General features: G+C 37.2%; 1 protein-coding gene across 2 annotated transcripts; it reads right to left on the bottom strand.

The window, feature by feature from the left end:
• Window positions 1-3,623: 3,623 nt before the first annotated feature.
• AAED1 (AhpC/TSA antioxidant enzyme domain containing 1) lies at window positions 3,624-13,092 on the bottom strand. Of its 2 annotated transcripts, XM_025051678.1 has the most exons (7): window positions 12,875-13,092; window positions 12,549-12,682; window positions 12,036-12,104; window positions 11,093-11,146; window positions 10,832-10,937; window positions 7,000-7,131; window positions 3,624-5,034 (listed from the first exon to the last, which is right to left on the bottom strand). In XM_025051678.1, exons 1-7 carry the CDS (start codon window positions 12,957-12,959, stop codon window positions 4,907-4,909), a joined length of 708 nt encoding a protein of 235 aa, XP_024907446.1. In that variant the 5' UTR covers window positions 12,960-13,092; the 3' UTR covers window positions 3,624-4,906. The 2 variants fall into 2 exon arrangements, with proteins under 2 accessions (XP_024907446.1, XP_006918870.2); XM_006918808.3 differs by lacking the exon at window positions 12,875-13,092 and having other exon boundaries at window positions 12,549-12,852.
• Between the last annotated feature and the right edge of the window lie 302 nt (window positions 13,093-13,394).

The following is a 13,394-nucleotide window of genomic DNA, read 5'->3' as shown; positions in this document are numbered from 1 at the left end:
GAGTGAAAAAAGGCACAAAAATAAATAAGAATATATAATTGCTTGAAATATCTATTGACTGACAATTGTCTCAAAGGGACCTATGAAATCATTCTATTCAAAAACTGTTTAAAAAATTAAATTTTCTGAAAATTTAAAAACATTTATATTATCTAAACTTAAAAAATATAAGCAGAAAATCATGTTTAGCACATTTTTATACTTTAGTCCATTCCTAAGCTGAATCTATCTCTAATGCCATATCATTGATATTTTTCTGAAAACTATTTTTCAATCTGGTTTTATTATTTTTAAACAAAATTTCTTTCCAAGTTGCATTTTATAGTCAAATGACTTGGAATTGTAAACTTCTTCACTTAATTCTACTCTTAGTCCACATTTCAAATTGAGGATATTGTGTCTCTACAGGTGCTTAGGTATCAGGTAAGCTCGGACAAATTTTGCTAAAGGGAAGATATTTCAAATACATTTTGTTCGTATTGAAAACAAATATTTCAGCCCTAACATTTTCAGATACTGTCTTTTGCTTCCAGAGTACCTTTCTTCAATCCTTAATTTTTATAAGATGAAACTCATCTTCTCCATTTAAAATTTTTTTGAATGTTTCACCAAATTCTGATGCTACAAAATCATAGGTAATTTTATTCCTTCCTATTTTTCCCCATTTCATTCCTTTCTGACTCAGGATTCATATTTATCCAATTAAAAATAAGAGCTGCATCATAAGTTGAGAAACTGTAAAGCAAAGTTATAGAATTTCAAAATTAAATATTTTATCATATTTGAGCTTTCACTTATTTATTTTTAGTTTCCTTCTTTTTTAAGAGCTAAATTTAAAAAACAAACCTATTTGTGAGGTTTGTTTTCAGTCATATAATTCACTAAAAGCTTCAAAATTTCGTTTTTTTGCCACACCATTCATTAAATGAATTCATTAAAGATTTCCAACTTATTAAACAAAAGAAATAAAAAAATACAAGACTCATTTACAAAAAAAGTTCACTATTAATGAGGACACACAGGTTGATTTACAGAGCAGCTCTTCAACACTTTATATGCTTCTAATGTCTGCTTGATGATGGGTAACAAAAAAATTGCAGACTACTATGCTTACTTTTTAAAAAATTATTATTCAACATCAGCTTCTCACAGATATTTTGTTGTTTGATTACTCTGTGCATATATTTTTAAAACTGGCAAATTCTGTCAAAAGTACAATTCAAAATCACTTCACACTCATTAGCATGACTATTTTTTAAAAAGAAAAACAGAAAACAAGTGTTGGTAACGATGTAGAGGAATTGGCACCCTTGTGCATTGTTGGTGGGAATGTAAAATGGCGCAACTGCTGTGGAAAACAGTTTGGTGATTCCTCAAAACATTAAACATAGAATGCCCATTTGATCCAGCAATTCCATTTCTGGGTATGTCCACAAAAGAACTAAAAGCAAGGACTCAAACAGATATTTACATAGCAATGTTCATGGAAACGTTATTCACAACAGCCAAAAGGCAGAAATAACCCAAATGTCCATTGAGGGATGAACGAATAAACAAAATGCGATCTATATACACAAAAGAATATTACAAAGGAATGAAATTCTGATAGACACTACAATGGAGATGAAACTTGAGGATATTAGGTTAACTGAACTAAGCCAGGTATAGAAGGATAAATATTATGACTCTACTTACACGAGTTTCTTAGAGTAGTCAAATTTATAGAGCCAGAATCTAGAACAGTGGTTCCAAGAGCCTGGGGGAATGGGGATTTAGTGTTTAATGGGCACAGAATTTCGGTATGAGATGATGACAAAGTTCTGGAAATGGATGGCGGTGATGGTTGCACAACAGTGTGAATGTACTTAATACCACTGAACTATGCACTTAAAAATGGTCAAAATGGTAAATTATGTATATTTTACAATAAGTGGTTAAAATGATAAATTTAATGCATATTTTACCACAATAAACAATTTTTAAATTGGTAAATTTTAACCACTATGATCTCTATTTTAACTGACAGCTTGTTTGGAAATAATTGTGAATTATGTGTGCACCACCAATTTCAGGTACACTTTTGCTCTATAGGGTTTTTAGGATGAACACTTTTATCACAATATGTATTCATCCAAATTTATACTCATATTGTCAGTACAAATCATTTTCTTCAGTTGAATCTCAAAACTGAATTTAGATTAGTTTTCATTATAATGTCAGATGTTTTGCCTTTGAAAGAATGAACTTCCAAAGGTTTTGCTTTTTTATAAATTGGCTGAAAAATAAAAAGGCAGAAGGATCTTTTCTTAGCTTCCTTTTTAGAAATGAGTTTATCTTTCTATTTGAAGCATCTGATATAATACTGGCATCCTCTAACTGTTTTCAGAGTTTTCCCATAGAGTCAGTACATGAATAGCTACCACTCCACTTTTTATACATGCACAAGAAAACTTGGAATTGAAAATGAGTGAAAGTAATTTAAAAGAACTCTGATTCTTTACAGAACGCTGTAAATGTACCTTCTGCCACTGCACATCCTAATCATCATCTGGAACACTTTTCTTAAAATAACTGGTAACTGTGAAGTAGATGATTTTTGCTTCTTTACAAAGTTTGTCTTAGTCGTGTTTTTGCTGGAAGAGATCATTGTTCTCACTTTGCGCCCCGCCTCCCCCCCGCCCCCCCCACCCCCGCCGCCATGGTAGGTGGTTAACATGAACAAACATTTTATGCAGGTTACTAGTCTATCATCAATCTTCTTGAGAAACAAAAATATTCGATTTTTAAAAATTAAACATGCACTTTCATTTATTGTAATTCTTATTGCCTTGACAGTTCACTGCAGAAGCCTTACGACACATGTCCTCAATGGGCAACTTGGTTTATGGATAGATGTGATGGTAGCCCATTCCTACACTGTTGTAGCTCTTCTAAGGCATAGGTTGTACTTTGTGCAGTGGCCTTCGTTTTAGCTCTCCACTGTGCAAGGCCTTAGTGTTAGCCAAGGGGGAGCCTTCTCTAATTCCTGGGATAGGCACAGCCCTCAAGGCAGCCCATGGCTTCAGTGCATGGTCATCAGCCTGGTTTCTGCTTCTGTCTCTGACCCTGGAGTTTCCTCACTTTCTTATAAATTCGTCTTAAAATAAGATGTTGTCTGTTCTCTGTAAAATGGAGATGAGGATGATGATGATAATATCAGTTCCATAGAGCTAATATATGTAAAGGATTTGGAACAGTACCTGGCAAATAATTAGTGTCATAACAGTATTAGATGTTAGTCTTTATACAGTATTTCTATGTATTTATTGCAGAAAAGTTTTTCAAAAATTTGAGTCCAGTACATTATTGGATATGGAGCATGTTTTTGTATTTTATAGCACCTATTATAAGTAACTTTTATATTAAATTGTTTGGGTAGGCAATTTACCACTGCACTATTGTATATGTAACTGTACCTTCCTGAAGCCACATAAATAACATTTATGTATCTTAGAAAAATGTTATGTACATTTATAAATATATAAATTTTATGTAAGCTATGATTCAGCAGTTTTAAGTCTAAAATCAGCAAAGGGATCTGGGTCACCAGTCTTTCCTTACTATAAAAAATAGCACAAAATTGCTTACTTTTAAATTTAAGAGAAATTTTATTTTTATTGGTTAAAAACATGATTGTTATGTAATATGTACATGAAAATACCTTAAAATATTTGGATACTTTAAATATATATTTTGTGGTACCTCATATCCTTGATATAAAGTTATAAGTTTAAAACAGTATTATACTCATTGATAATTACCAATATTTTGATTTTGCTGTACTTTTCATTAGAATTTCTGGGCCACTTCATATTAAGATTCTCAAAAAATAAAAGGTGACAATACTCCACTAAATAAAAGCAATTTGGGGGTGAGAAATGGAAACTGTCTAGGAATGTACAGCCAAACCACAGTATAATGTTTGTTATAAAGTTCTTTTTTAGTTTAAACAATTCTTAAAATTCCCTTTCAAAATGCATACTGAGCACACGCTTTAAATACATATCTTAAATACCTTAGACATATTTTTCTTCTTTTACCACCCCCTCTACCACCAAAAAAAAATCTTGGTGAAATAGATAGTGGGTGTGTGGTGACAAGGTGCTTTGAACACAGACTATATAAAAGATTTGGTTTGCCTTATTTCTTCAAAGGAAAGCAATTAGGATAGAAATATGTGGACTGCAGCCTACATAACTGCACCTTTGTGGAAGCTCATTTTGTAGGAATATATTCTGCATATAATGTTTAAAGACCTTTTCCTGGCCAAAAAATGCATCGTGCTCATTGTAGAATATTTGGAAAATATAGAAAAGTGTGAAAAAGAAAATAAAACACCTGTAATCTTACCACATAGAGATAGCTACAGGTAATATTCTGGTGTTTATTTTTTGTCTTTTTTCTAAGCATACAAAAATATAAACATATACATATAAAATGTGACTATATTTTCTACAGAATTTAATATCCTTTTCTTTACTCTTTTCCACTGGATAAGATGGTCTTGAGTTGTCTACCCATCCCCTTATATGTTCTTCATATGTTCTTCATAATTTTAATGGCCAAAAAAACATTTTATGGGATGAATTTACCCTAATATAAAATATGTTTACAATGTTATAGCTTTTAAAGTTTTATTTTGTATAAATAAAATTTTACTTTGTATAAAATTTAAAAGCTATAACACAAATGTTTTTGACAACTGATGCCTCTCAGCATGCAATTCAATGGGTACACGTCTCTCCATTTTCATAATTCCTCAAAGACTGGGCAGAGCCAACAAATGAGACACTGTACCAGGATACTACACTCCAGTATTTCAGGCCATATCTCAAGAGTCCACCTGAAAGTGACAGAGTCTGTACTGTCACACGTGGATAACTGAAGGTCTGCTTGTGAAGTCTACATGCTGAACTCCTACAAGCTGTAAAACAGAATTGATGGGTTTGTGATCCAACCTATTCCTATCACGGTGTATAAAATGGATGTTGTCACCTGGAAGACAGTAAGAATAAAAGGCAGAGGTTGGCATATAGTATTATCCATTAGATTTATCATTTACTAGAATCAAGGAAGCTTTTCGACTTTTAATTAGTCCGAAGGGAAAAATTAATTATCCGGAGTACATTATACTCTCTATATAATGCCATAATTTCTAATTAAGGTAATAAAGTGTGACAAGGATATGGTAAAATAAGAGTTATACTTCGTGTTTTATGAGATTCAAGGGGAAAGATTCTTAAATTATAACCTTCTATTAGGTTTTATTCAATGTAATTAAATAAAATGTCCTGTCAAACAGACAGGCAAAATATGGAACTAACATAGATACAAGCTGGAAAATCACATCTGTTTCTTAAACATAATAATGGAAAAAATCACTCCCTTAAAAAAATTTACTCTTACATACTGATTTAATAGGTTATCTGCATTATAACCATAGACCAAAAGAGGCTGAAAAATAAGGACATTAAGACAATCGGAAAGTACTTAGATGTCTACAGTTCTTTTATCTGTGCAAATAAAAAAAAGTCATAATTTATAGTCTGGGTTCTGTTTACTTTGATACTTTGGAGACCAAAATTTTAACTTAAAACATTATATTAAGTAAACATTATTAGAGATATATTTTCTGCATTTTAATTATCTACAGTCATCTGATATCTACAGCCATCACTATAGATTTAATATCATAAATTAGCATAATTATCAAATAATTATGCAAGTAAGGCAAAATGAAATGCCAGGTTAATCATGATACAGATTTGTATAAATAAGTACACCTAGCTCTTTCCTTAGAGGAGCTACATTTTTTTCCAGTGGTATCAGAATGTTCTTCCTTATTAAGTATGTTGTCAACTTGGCACACAAATGACACTTCCCTGTGCTCTTCACTTTTAAAAAACTGGAATGTGCGTGGTCAAATGGTGCTGAGACATGGAAATGAGGGACTCAAAAAACAACGCCTTCTGGGTCTGAGGATGGAAATAAGTCATTCAGAAGTATGGCTCAATTTCGTTCTGAGCTAATTTATAGGACTCATTCTCATAAAATGGGGCTTTATTTTTATTTTTTATTTTTTTGGCTAATCTAACCAGTAAATTCATGAGACAGAGGGAAAGGGAGATTAAATACAATGACAGATTTTAACTAGCTATAGTGTTCCAGATGCGAAAAGCCCAAAAGTCATAATGCTGGTTAAATTCTCCTTCTAAAGATTTCCTTTTAGACATCTGAAATTTATTAAAGTAAATGCAAATTTTAGAACTCTTAGAAGCTAAGCTCACTAACATCATCAATTTTAAAGAGGAAGAAAAAATAGTTTACAACATAGTGATTTAGGCTTTTTGGCACTGTCACATATGGGTGTTTGTCCCTGACTGCAATACTTGAACATGCTAGAGATTCAACACTCATCCATTTAGCAGAGTGGAGCCAAAGGAATTTCAGGTGGTCCAAACTGATCAATAAAGCTATTTAAAGGATGTGGTTTATAGTAATTGAATGAGCTGTCCCTGGGGCTGACTTGCTTTCTGACACTGAGGAAGTCTCCTAGTTTTATTATATATAACTAGATTGATTCATCTATTGACTCCCACCCCCCCAAAAAAAGTACTCGATGATTCTCTATTTAGACACGTTCACCTCCAGTGAACTTTTTCAAGAGTGTTATAGCCACATACAGTTCACCAAACCACCACTTACTTTCCTTATCACAAATACCTGAAAACATTTGGGCATGAAACGATGGGCATGTTACATCCAATAAACAGACAACGAAATATACAGAAGTCCTTGAAAACAAAAGATGCCTCCTACGAAAGCATAGCATCCTGATTGTACAATGTCAAGCTGCCCATTTTTACATGGTGGCTATTTTATGAAGAAAGTTGGTAGCCGGCCTCTGGGCTTCTAAAAGGGATGAGAAGTGTCCTGCGGGGTCTAGGCTTTCATGCTTACCTGGACCTAAAATGAGAGTTCCGCCTTGCTGAATTGGATCTCCTTGAAAATCAAAAAGAGGGCCAGTCACTGCCCGCCACAGGCTCCAAATGCTTCCTGAGAGTATATTTGACTTTATATGAGGACTCTGTCCTGAAATATTAGAAACTGTCTTTAGAGGTTATCATTTTATATTCAATTAGGTATTAAAAAGATAATGTTAGTACTTCTATAAAATATTCTCTTTCTTGTGTGTCATATTACTTTCAACTTTTTTTTTTCTCCCAAGAACGGTTTCCCAGACTTTTACTGACATTTTAGATGAGTAATTCTATGTCCTGTGCAATGTAGGTTGTTAAGCAGCACCCTTGTCCTCTGTGCCCACTAGATGCCATAGCACCCACCACCCACCAAGTTGTGATGACCAAAAATATCTCCAGACAATACCAAATGTTCCCTGGGGGGACAAAAAACTGTCTCCACCTGAGAACTGCTGTTTTAAAGGAAAAAGTGATGAGAGACCCAGATCATTTCATGCCACAAAAAAATATCCGCTACAGTCTTCTCAAACTGGTAGTATTTTCCTTTTTAATTCCCCATTTATAATTCCCCAGTTGTTTAATTCCCCATTTGTTTAGTTCCTAACTTACAAAGAGGTAGCTAAACTCCTTCTCAAGAGACATTGTGGCACACAGACTGTTATATGCTTGTCAAAACCCGTTTCCTCTTTCTGGGCCCACAGCCAAACTACATTTCCCAGTCTTCCTGGCAATTTAGTATGGTATGTGACTAAATTCTAACCAGTGAGTAAAATGATGTGTGCCACTTTCAGGCCACCTCCTAAAAACCTCTCACAAGTGACTCTCCATGTTCCCTCTACAGAGCTACAAGATGGAAGAGGCCTGAGTCCTTCCATATTGTGTCCCTGAATTACTGCTTAGGGGAGAGGCACCTGAACAGCTATACCTTTCTTGAAATGTAAAAGAAAAAAAAGGAAACTTTGACCACGTTATGCAACTGAGACTTTGTGATTTGGCTGTAACTAATATAGCTATCTCTCCATCTTTCCTTGGCTGTCAGTTTTTCTGTTTCCTTTCTCACAGAGACTGTTATTTCATGTCTGCTCCTTTGGAGTGAAGAAACTCAGTCACTCTACCCTTCTTATAACTTATCTTTCTCCTATCCCTGCCTTTTATGACTTGCTTTTTAACTTTTTATTTTGATGATTACGCTGTCTTTGACCTGCTTGATTTCTTAATATTTCCAGATATCTATAATTTCCCTTCATTTCTTGAACTCTTCTAGTTCTTTCATGTTTACATTAGGATGGATATTCATCTTACCAAGAAATAAATACAGGCTCATTACCTTAGAAACACGGGGAAAAGACTAAATTTTACTGTTTTATAGGATTCTATAGCTAAAATGAATGTTCAGAAATCCAAACAATCTCCTTATGTTCAAAGGAGTCATCTGATATTTTTCATGTTAAAAATTCAACTGAAGGAGATTCCATAACCTAGAATTTAACAATCTTTGCTGTGAAGCACACTCTAATTTTGCCAGCTTGAATTTAGTTCTCATGTATAAAATTCCTGTTTTTCACTTTTTTTCCTGTTTACTTTGATTCTTGGACTCAAGACCAGACTTTTAAGTTAAAATTCTAGGTTAAGTAAATATTATAAGAGGCATTTTTTTTGCACTGTACTTATCTTCTGCCTGTAGTCATCATGTAGATTTAATATTGTAAATTAGCTTATTATCAAATAAGGCAAAATGAAATACTACGGGAGAAAGCCATTGCTCCCTTGCATTTAATGGCTGTATTTTCTTCTTCTTCTTCTTTTTTTTTTTTAAAAAAAATGCCCCATTAAGTTAAAATAATAATATATTTTTAGTCTGTTAATTTTCAAGTAGGACTATTCAGAGACTGCTTCTGAGATTTATGCTGTTTTAGGGAGGAACTTAAAACAATTAGTTTATGAGAACCTAATATTTTGTTTGGAAATACAGTACTTTAACACAAGTCAAAGGAGCTTAAAAGATTTGAATATACCCTCTCTTATAATCACACGCATATATTTTGTTTAGAATTCATCTGTTTCTTTGCAATTCCATATCTTTATTATGGCAATGAATGGTGAGGTGTGACAAAAGAGAAACTCACAGTTTGTACAGAAAGTGCTAAATGATACAGAGACCTTACACATGCTGAGACTCTGTTACATCACAGGAAATCAGTCTACCAAAAAGTAAGGTCCACAATCCATACTGTTGCAATTTCCTACACTAAAGAGAGAAAAGAAAGAGCGAACTGTGTTTATGCTAGATCATCATTTGTTTTAATAAAGTTTAGGTTGTTTTCTTTAAAACCATCAGTAAAGGGATCATGTCAGTTCTCCTGCTTCCATTCCCTCCTTGCCATCCATTGCCACTTCAGGCCTTGTCATTTCTTTCTAGCCTATTACTACAACTGTGTTGTCACTGGCTCTGGCTGGAGGGTTCCAATTTCTCCTCCACACTGGATATGTAAGTGTATCATTGCTCTACTTCAAATACTTTATAATTCCCCTACTGCCTCCAGAACAAATCCAAATTCTGTGGCATGTCAGCCCAGATTCGGGATGAATTGGCCACAACCTCTCTCTTGGCTCACACCAATTCTCCAAGTGGTCCCTAGATTCCAGCCAGATGCAGGGAACTGCATTTCTCCAAGAGTCACGTTTTTTTCATGCCTGTGTGCTTATACATGTACCACTTTTCTGTCAGCAGCACCCTTTTCCAGCCTCGCTTCACCCAGTTAACTCCTTTAAGAGTGAGCTTAGATGAAACCTCTTCTGAGAAGCCTTCCTAGATCCTCTTTCCCCTCGCATTTCTCGCATAGGTATTCCCAGAACATGCTCGTCTCTAGTACAAGTCCTTAAACTGGGATTGTAATAAGTTGTTTGCTTCTGTCTCGCAGAGTAGATTATGAGCTTTGGGATGGTAGGCGCTGTGACTTTTATCACTACCCTCTGGAGAGCATCCAACACAGTTGGGGGTCACAAACAAGAGCTCAATAATATTTGTTGAGAATGAATGATTTGAGTTCTAGTTGAGTCCTCTTATTTGGCATTTCAGAAGTCAAGTTCTTTCTACCTAAAACACACACCAACAGTTTACCTAAAGCTTCTTAAGCTCTATTAATTATAAAGAATTGTGCTAAAGGCAGGGAATGTAGACCACATAAAGATGAATAAAATATGAAACTCTTCAACTAACTATACTACTCAGCCACTTTATATGCAATGAGGGAAGCAATTACTTCTGCTTGAAGAGCTATGAAGAGCCCCTTAGAGTTGGGCTTCAAATGAAAACTAAGGCTTCATCAGTTAAAGAACATAGAGTATTCAAAGTCATGATGTTGAGGTATGAAAATATATAGGCTTAAGCAATTATTTTTCTTTTTATGACAAAAGGAAAATGTACTAATTGTAAAACATATAAAAGTCACTTTTCTCACTTCTACTCCTTGGGATAAGCACTGCAATACCTTTTAAAACCTTTCCCATTATACATACACATATATACACTACAGATTTTTGTTTATGAAATGGTTTTTATTTTCACAAAACTGAAATCATACTGAAAACACTGTCCTGCACCTGCTTTTTAAATTCATTTAATGCTTCACATGTCATTATGCTTTCCATGTCATTATGCCCAGGAAATGAGTCTTTTAGACTCTGGTATATCTGGTCCACTTACTAGAATCATAAAAAGCAGTCTGATTTATGAATTTACCATTTGTTCCTCCATGCAAATATTAAAGTACACCATCAGCATTTTCTCCTCGAGCCATGTCATATGTTACCTGAGGAGGCAATTTCTTCACCTCTTTTCATTCCCAATCTTTTATAAATTTCTCTCTCAGGATCAACATAGATTTCATGAGAATACCCAGTCAGTTTGCAGAAAGGCTACAAAAAAAGAATATTTGTAATTTTAAAAAATGAGAGAAAGTAATGATGATCTAACTTTAGTAAATTTAACCTACACGTAGTGGTTCAAATAATGTAATTTTTATGTCTGAAACAGATTTAATCTGTTAGTTTTCAATTTGCTATATATTTACCTCAATATGACGATAGGATGACTGTCCAATTACTATAAGGGTGACATTTGCCTCCTTGAGGAGAAAAAAAAGACATGTACGTACTATTAGAAATTATGTTTTCTACCACTTCCCCTTATTCAACTCATTTGTTCCATTCTAATACCATCTATAGGCTTCTAGAAGAATGAAATAAACAGCAAAATGTGTGAGTCAACGCAAAGAAATGTATGTATGCTAAAATGTTTAATTCAGATGATCTTTTGCTAAGAACTTTAAAATAATATAATCAATAATTCTCTATGCTCCCCCCAAAGGTGTACATTAAAAAAGAATAAAAATTATTAAAGTAAGGTTATTTAATTAAAGTTTTACCTTTTCACAACTCAACTAATAAGTTATGCTGAAAATAGTTCTGAGTTTTACAAAGGCGGTGCCCAATGACTTCACTCAAAAGCTTACCTGTGGACAAACCTCTATGTGCCTTAAGAAAAACATGTATTTGGTTGTCATAGGAATGTGGAATGTGTACCCTATTACAAATACAATTTTTCATCTTTAAGATATGTTAGTATTTTCCTATAATGAACAACTATTTGGAGTGTTATTATGACAAAAATAAATACCAATAATTTCTAGCACTTGTGTTTTTGGTCACTGTCATTAAACATTTGTAAATACGAAGGTTACTAGGTAGAATCAAAATTATTGCTATGGTTAGCATGTTTATAAGCAGGCAGTAACCAATAAACTATGATGGAAATAGATCTCTAACGTGTCTCTCCGCTTTTTGGAGGTGCCAGAAAGAGGTGTGAGAAGGTGATAATCTGAGTTTGTGAGTGTCTGCGTTGTACAGGCGGCTCATTCAGCACCTGAACCCCCTGCACTTCTTATAAATGGCCGGTGACTTTCACAAGGTCGCCCTGAAGCAGGGCCCAGTGCTGCTCACTCTCAAGGAACTTACTTGCAAGAAACTCTTGGGGATTTTGGCTAGATCTTCTACGTATTCCTTGCAGATGTAACACAGGAAATGCTGAAAATCCCAACATGGCAAAAGAAAAGAAAAGAAAAGGAAAAAAAGAAAAACAAGTTAGTAACTAATACCGTCAGGGGCCAGAAGAGACCAAGTACTCGGTTACGCGTCACTCTAATAAACAACTCAACACCCAAGTTGGGTAGAAAAAAGAGGTCAAGGGCACCGAATACGCGTTACAACGGGGCCGCGCCCAGTCCCGGCTAGGCCTCCCGGCTTGCTGAGGAAACGGCCTTGGCTTGGCTGGCTATTTGTCCATTCGCGTTCCAGGAAGCGAGAGGGGCGCTTTGCATTCAGGACGCCTCTAGCGGACAACGAAGGGCAGAGCCGGACGGACACTGCTCTTGGACCCGCACCCTCCCAGGGCCCCGATGTATCCCACAGCGGAGGCTGTGGAAGCAGGCAAGGTCCCCGGGTCCGGGCAGCCCCGCCGCCCGCGCTCACCCGCACGAAGACCACGACGGCCCTGCGCTCGCGGAACAGCTCTCCGAACTGCACCGGCCTTCCGGACGCGTCCAGCACGGGAAGCTCGGCCACGGCGGCGGCCAGTGGTTGCCCGCGCTCGGAGCCCAGGGACGCGCTCGGGACCAGGGCCGGGCCGGTGCTGCCGCACCTGCCGCGCGTCACCGGGGCCAGGGCGGGGGCGGCCATCGCGCTCTGCATCCGCGGGCCCGGGTTCGTGCAGACCAGGTGCAGGCGGGGCGCACAGAGGTGCAAAGCCGGTCCCCACCGTGGTGGGCGAAACCCGCCAGGCTTTTTCCCCAGGGACGAGCTCGGGACCAGGGCCGGGCCGGTGCTGCCGCTGACCTGCCGCGTCACCGGGGCCAGGGCGGGGGCGGCCATCGCGCTCTGCATCCGCGGGCCCGGGTTCGTGCAGACCAGGTGCAGGCGGGGCGCACAGAGGTGCAAAGCCGGTCCCCACCGTGGTGGGCGAAACCCGCCAGGCTCAAGGGACCCCGCGCAACTCGGGCGGGGGAGGCGGGGCTCAAGGGGGCGAGCCCCCGGGGCGGGGCTTTGCGGGGTCCCCGCCCGCCCCGGCGCAGCTGCGGGGTGCGGACAGGCTGGGCCGCTCTGGGTTTGGCTGAACACCTCCAGCCGCTCTGAGGTGAGACCCTGCAAGTCTTGGTTTCTACGCGGCTCCGCAGGTCGCGGTGCTGCCGGGAGGTGCAGATCGCACTGAGCGTTCCTGACTTAACCACTCTGGTTAGGAAGGGAGGCTCCGAGGCGAGAAGTGTTATTTAGAAAGAAAGCAGGCCCTGCCCTCCGTAGCCGCTTGGGCTGTTAGTTCTT

Source organism: Pteropus alecto, unplaced genomic scaffold (assembly GCF_000325575.1).
Source record: "Pteropus alecto unplaced genomic scaffold, ASM32557v1 scaffold138, whole genome shotgun sequence".
Lineage (NCBI taxonomy): Eukaryota > Metazoa > Chordata > Mammalia > Chiroptera > Pteropodidae > Pteropus > Pteropus alecto.
This window is presented reverse-complemented; position numbering and strand designations above follow the sequence as displayed.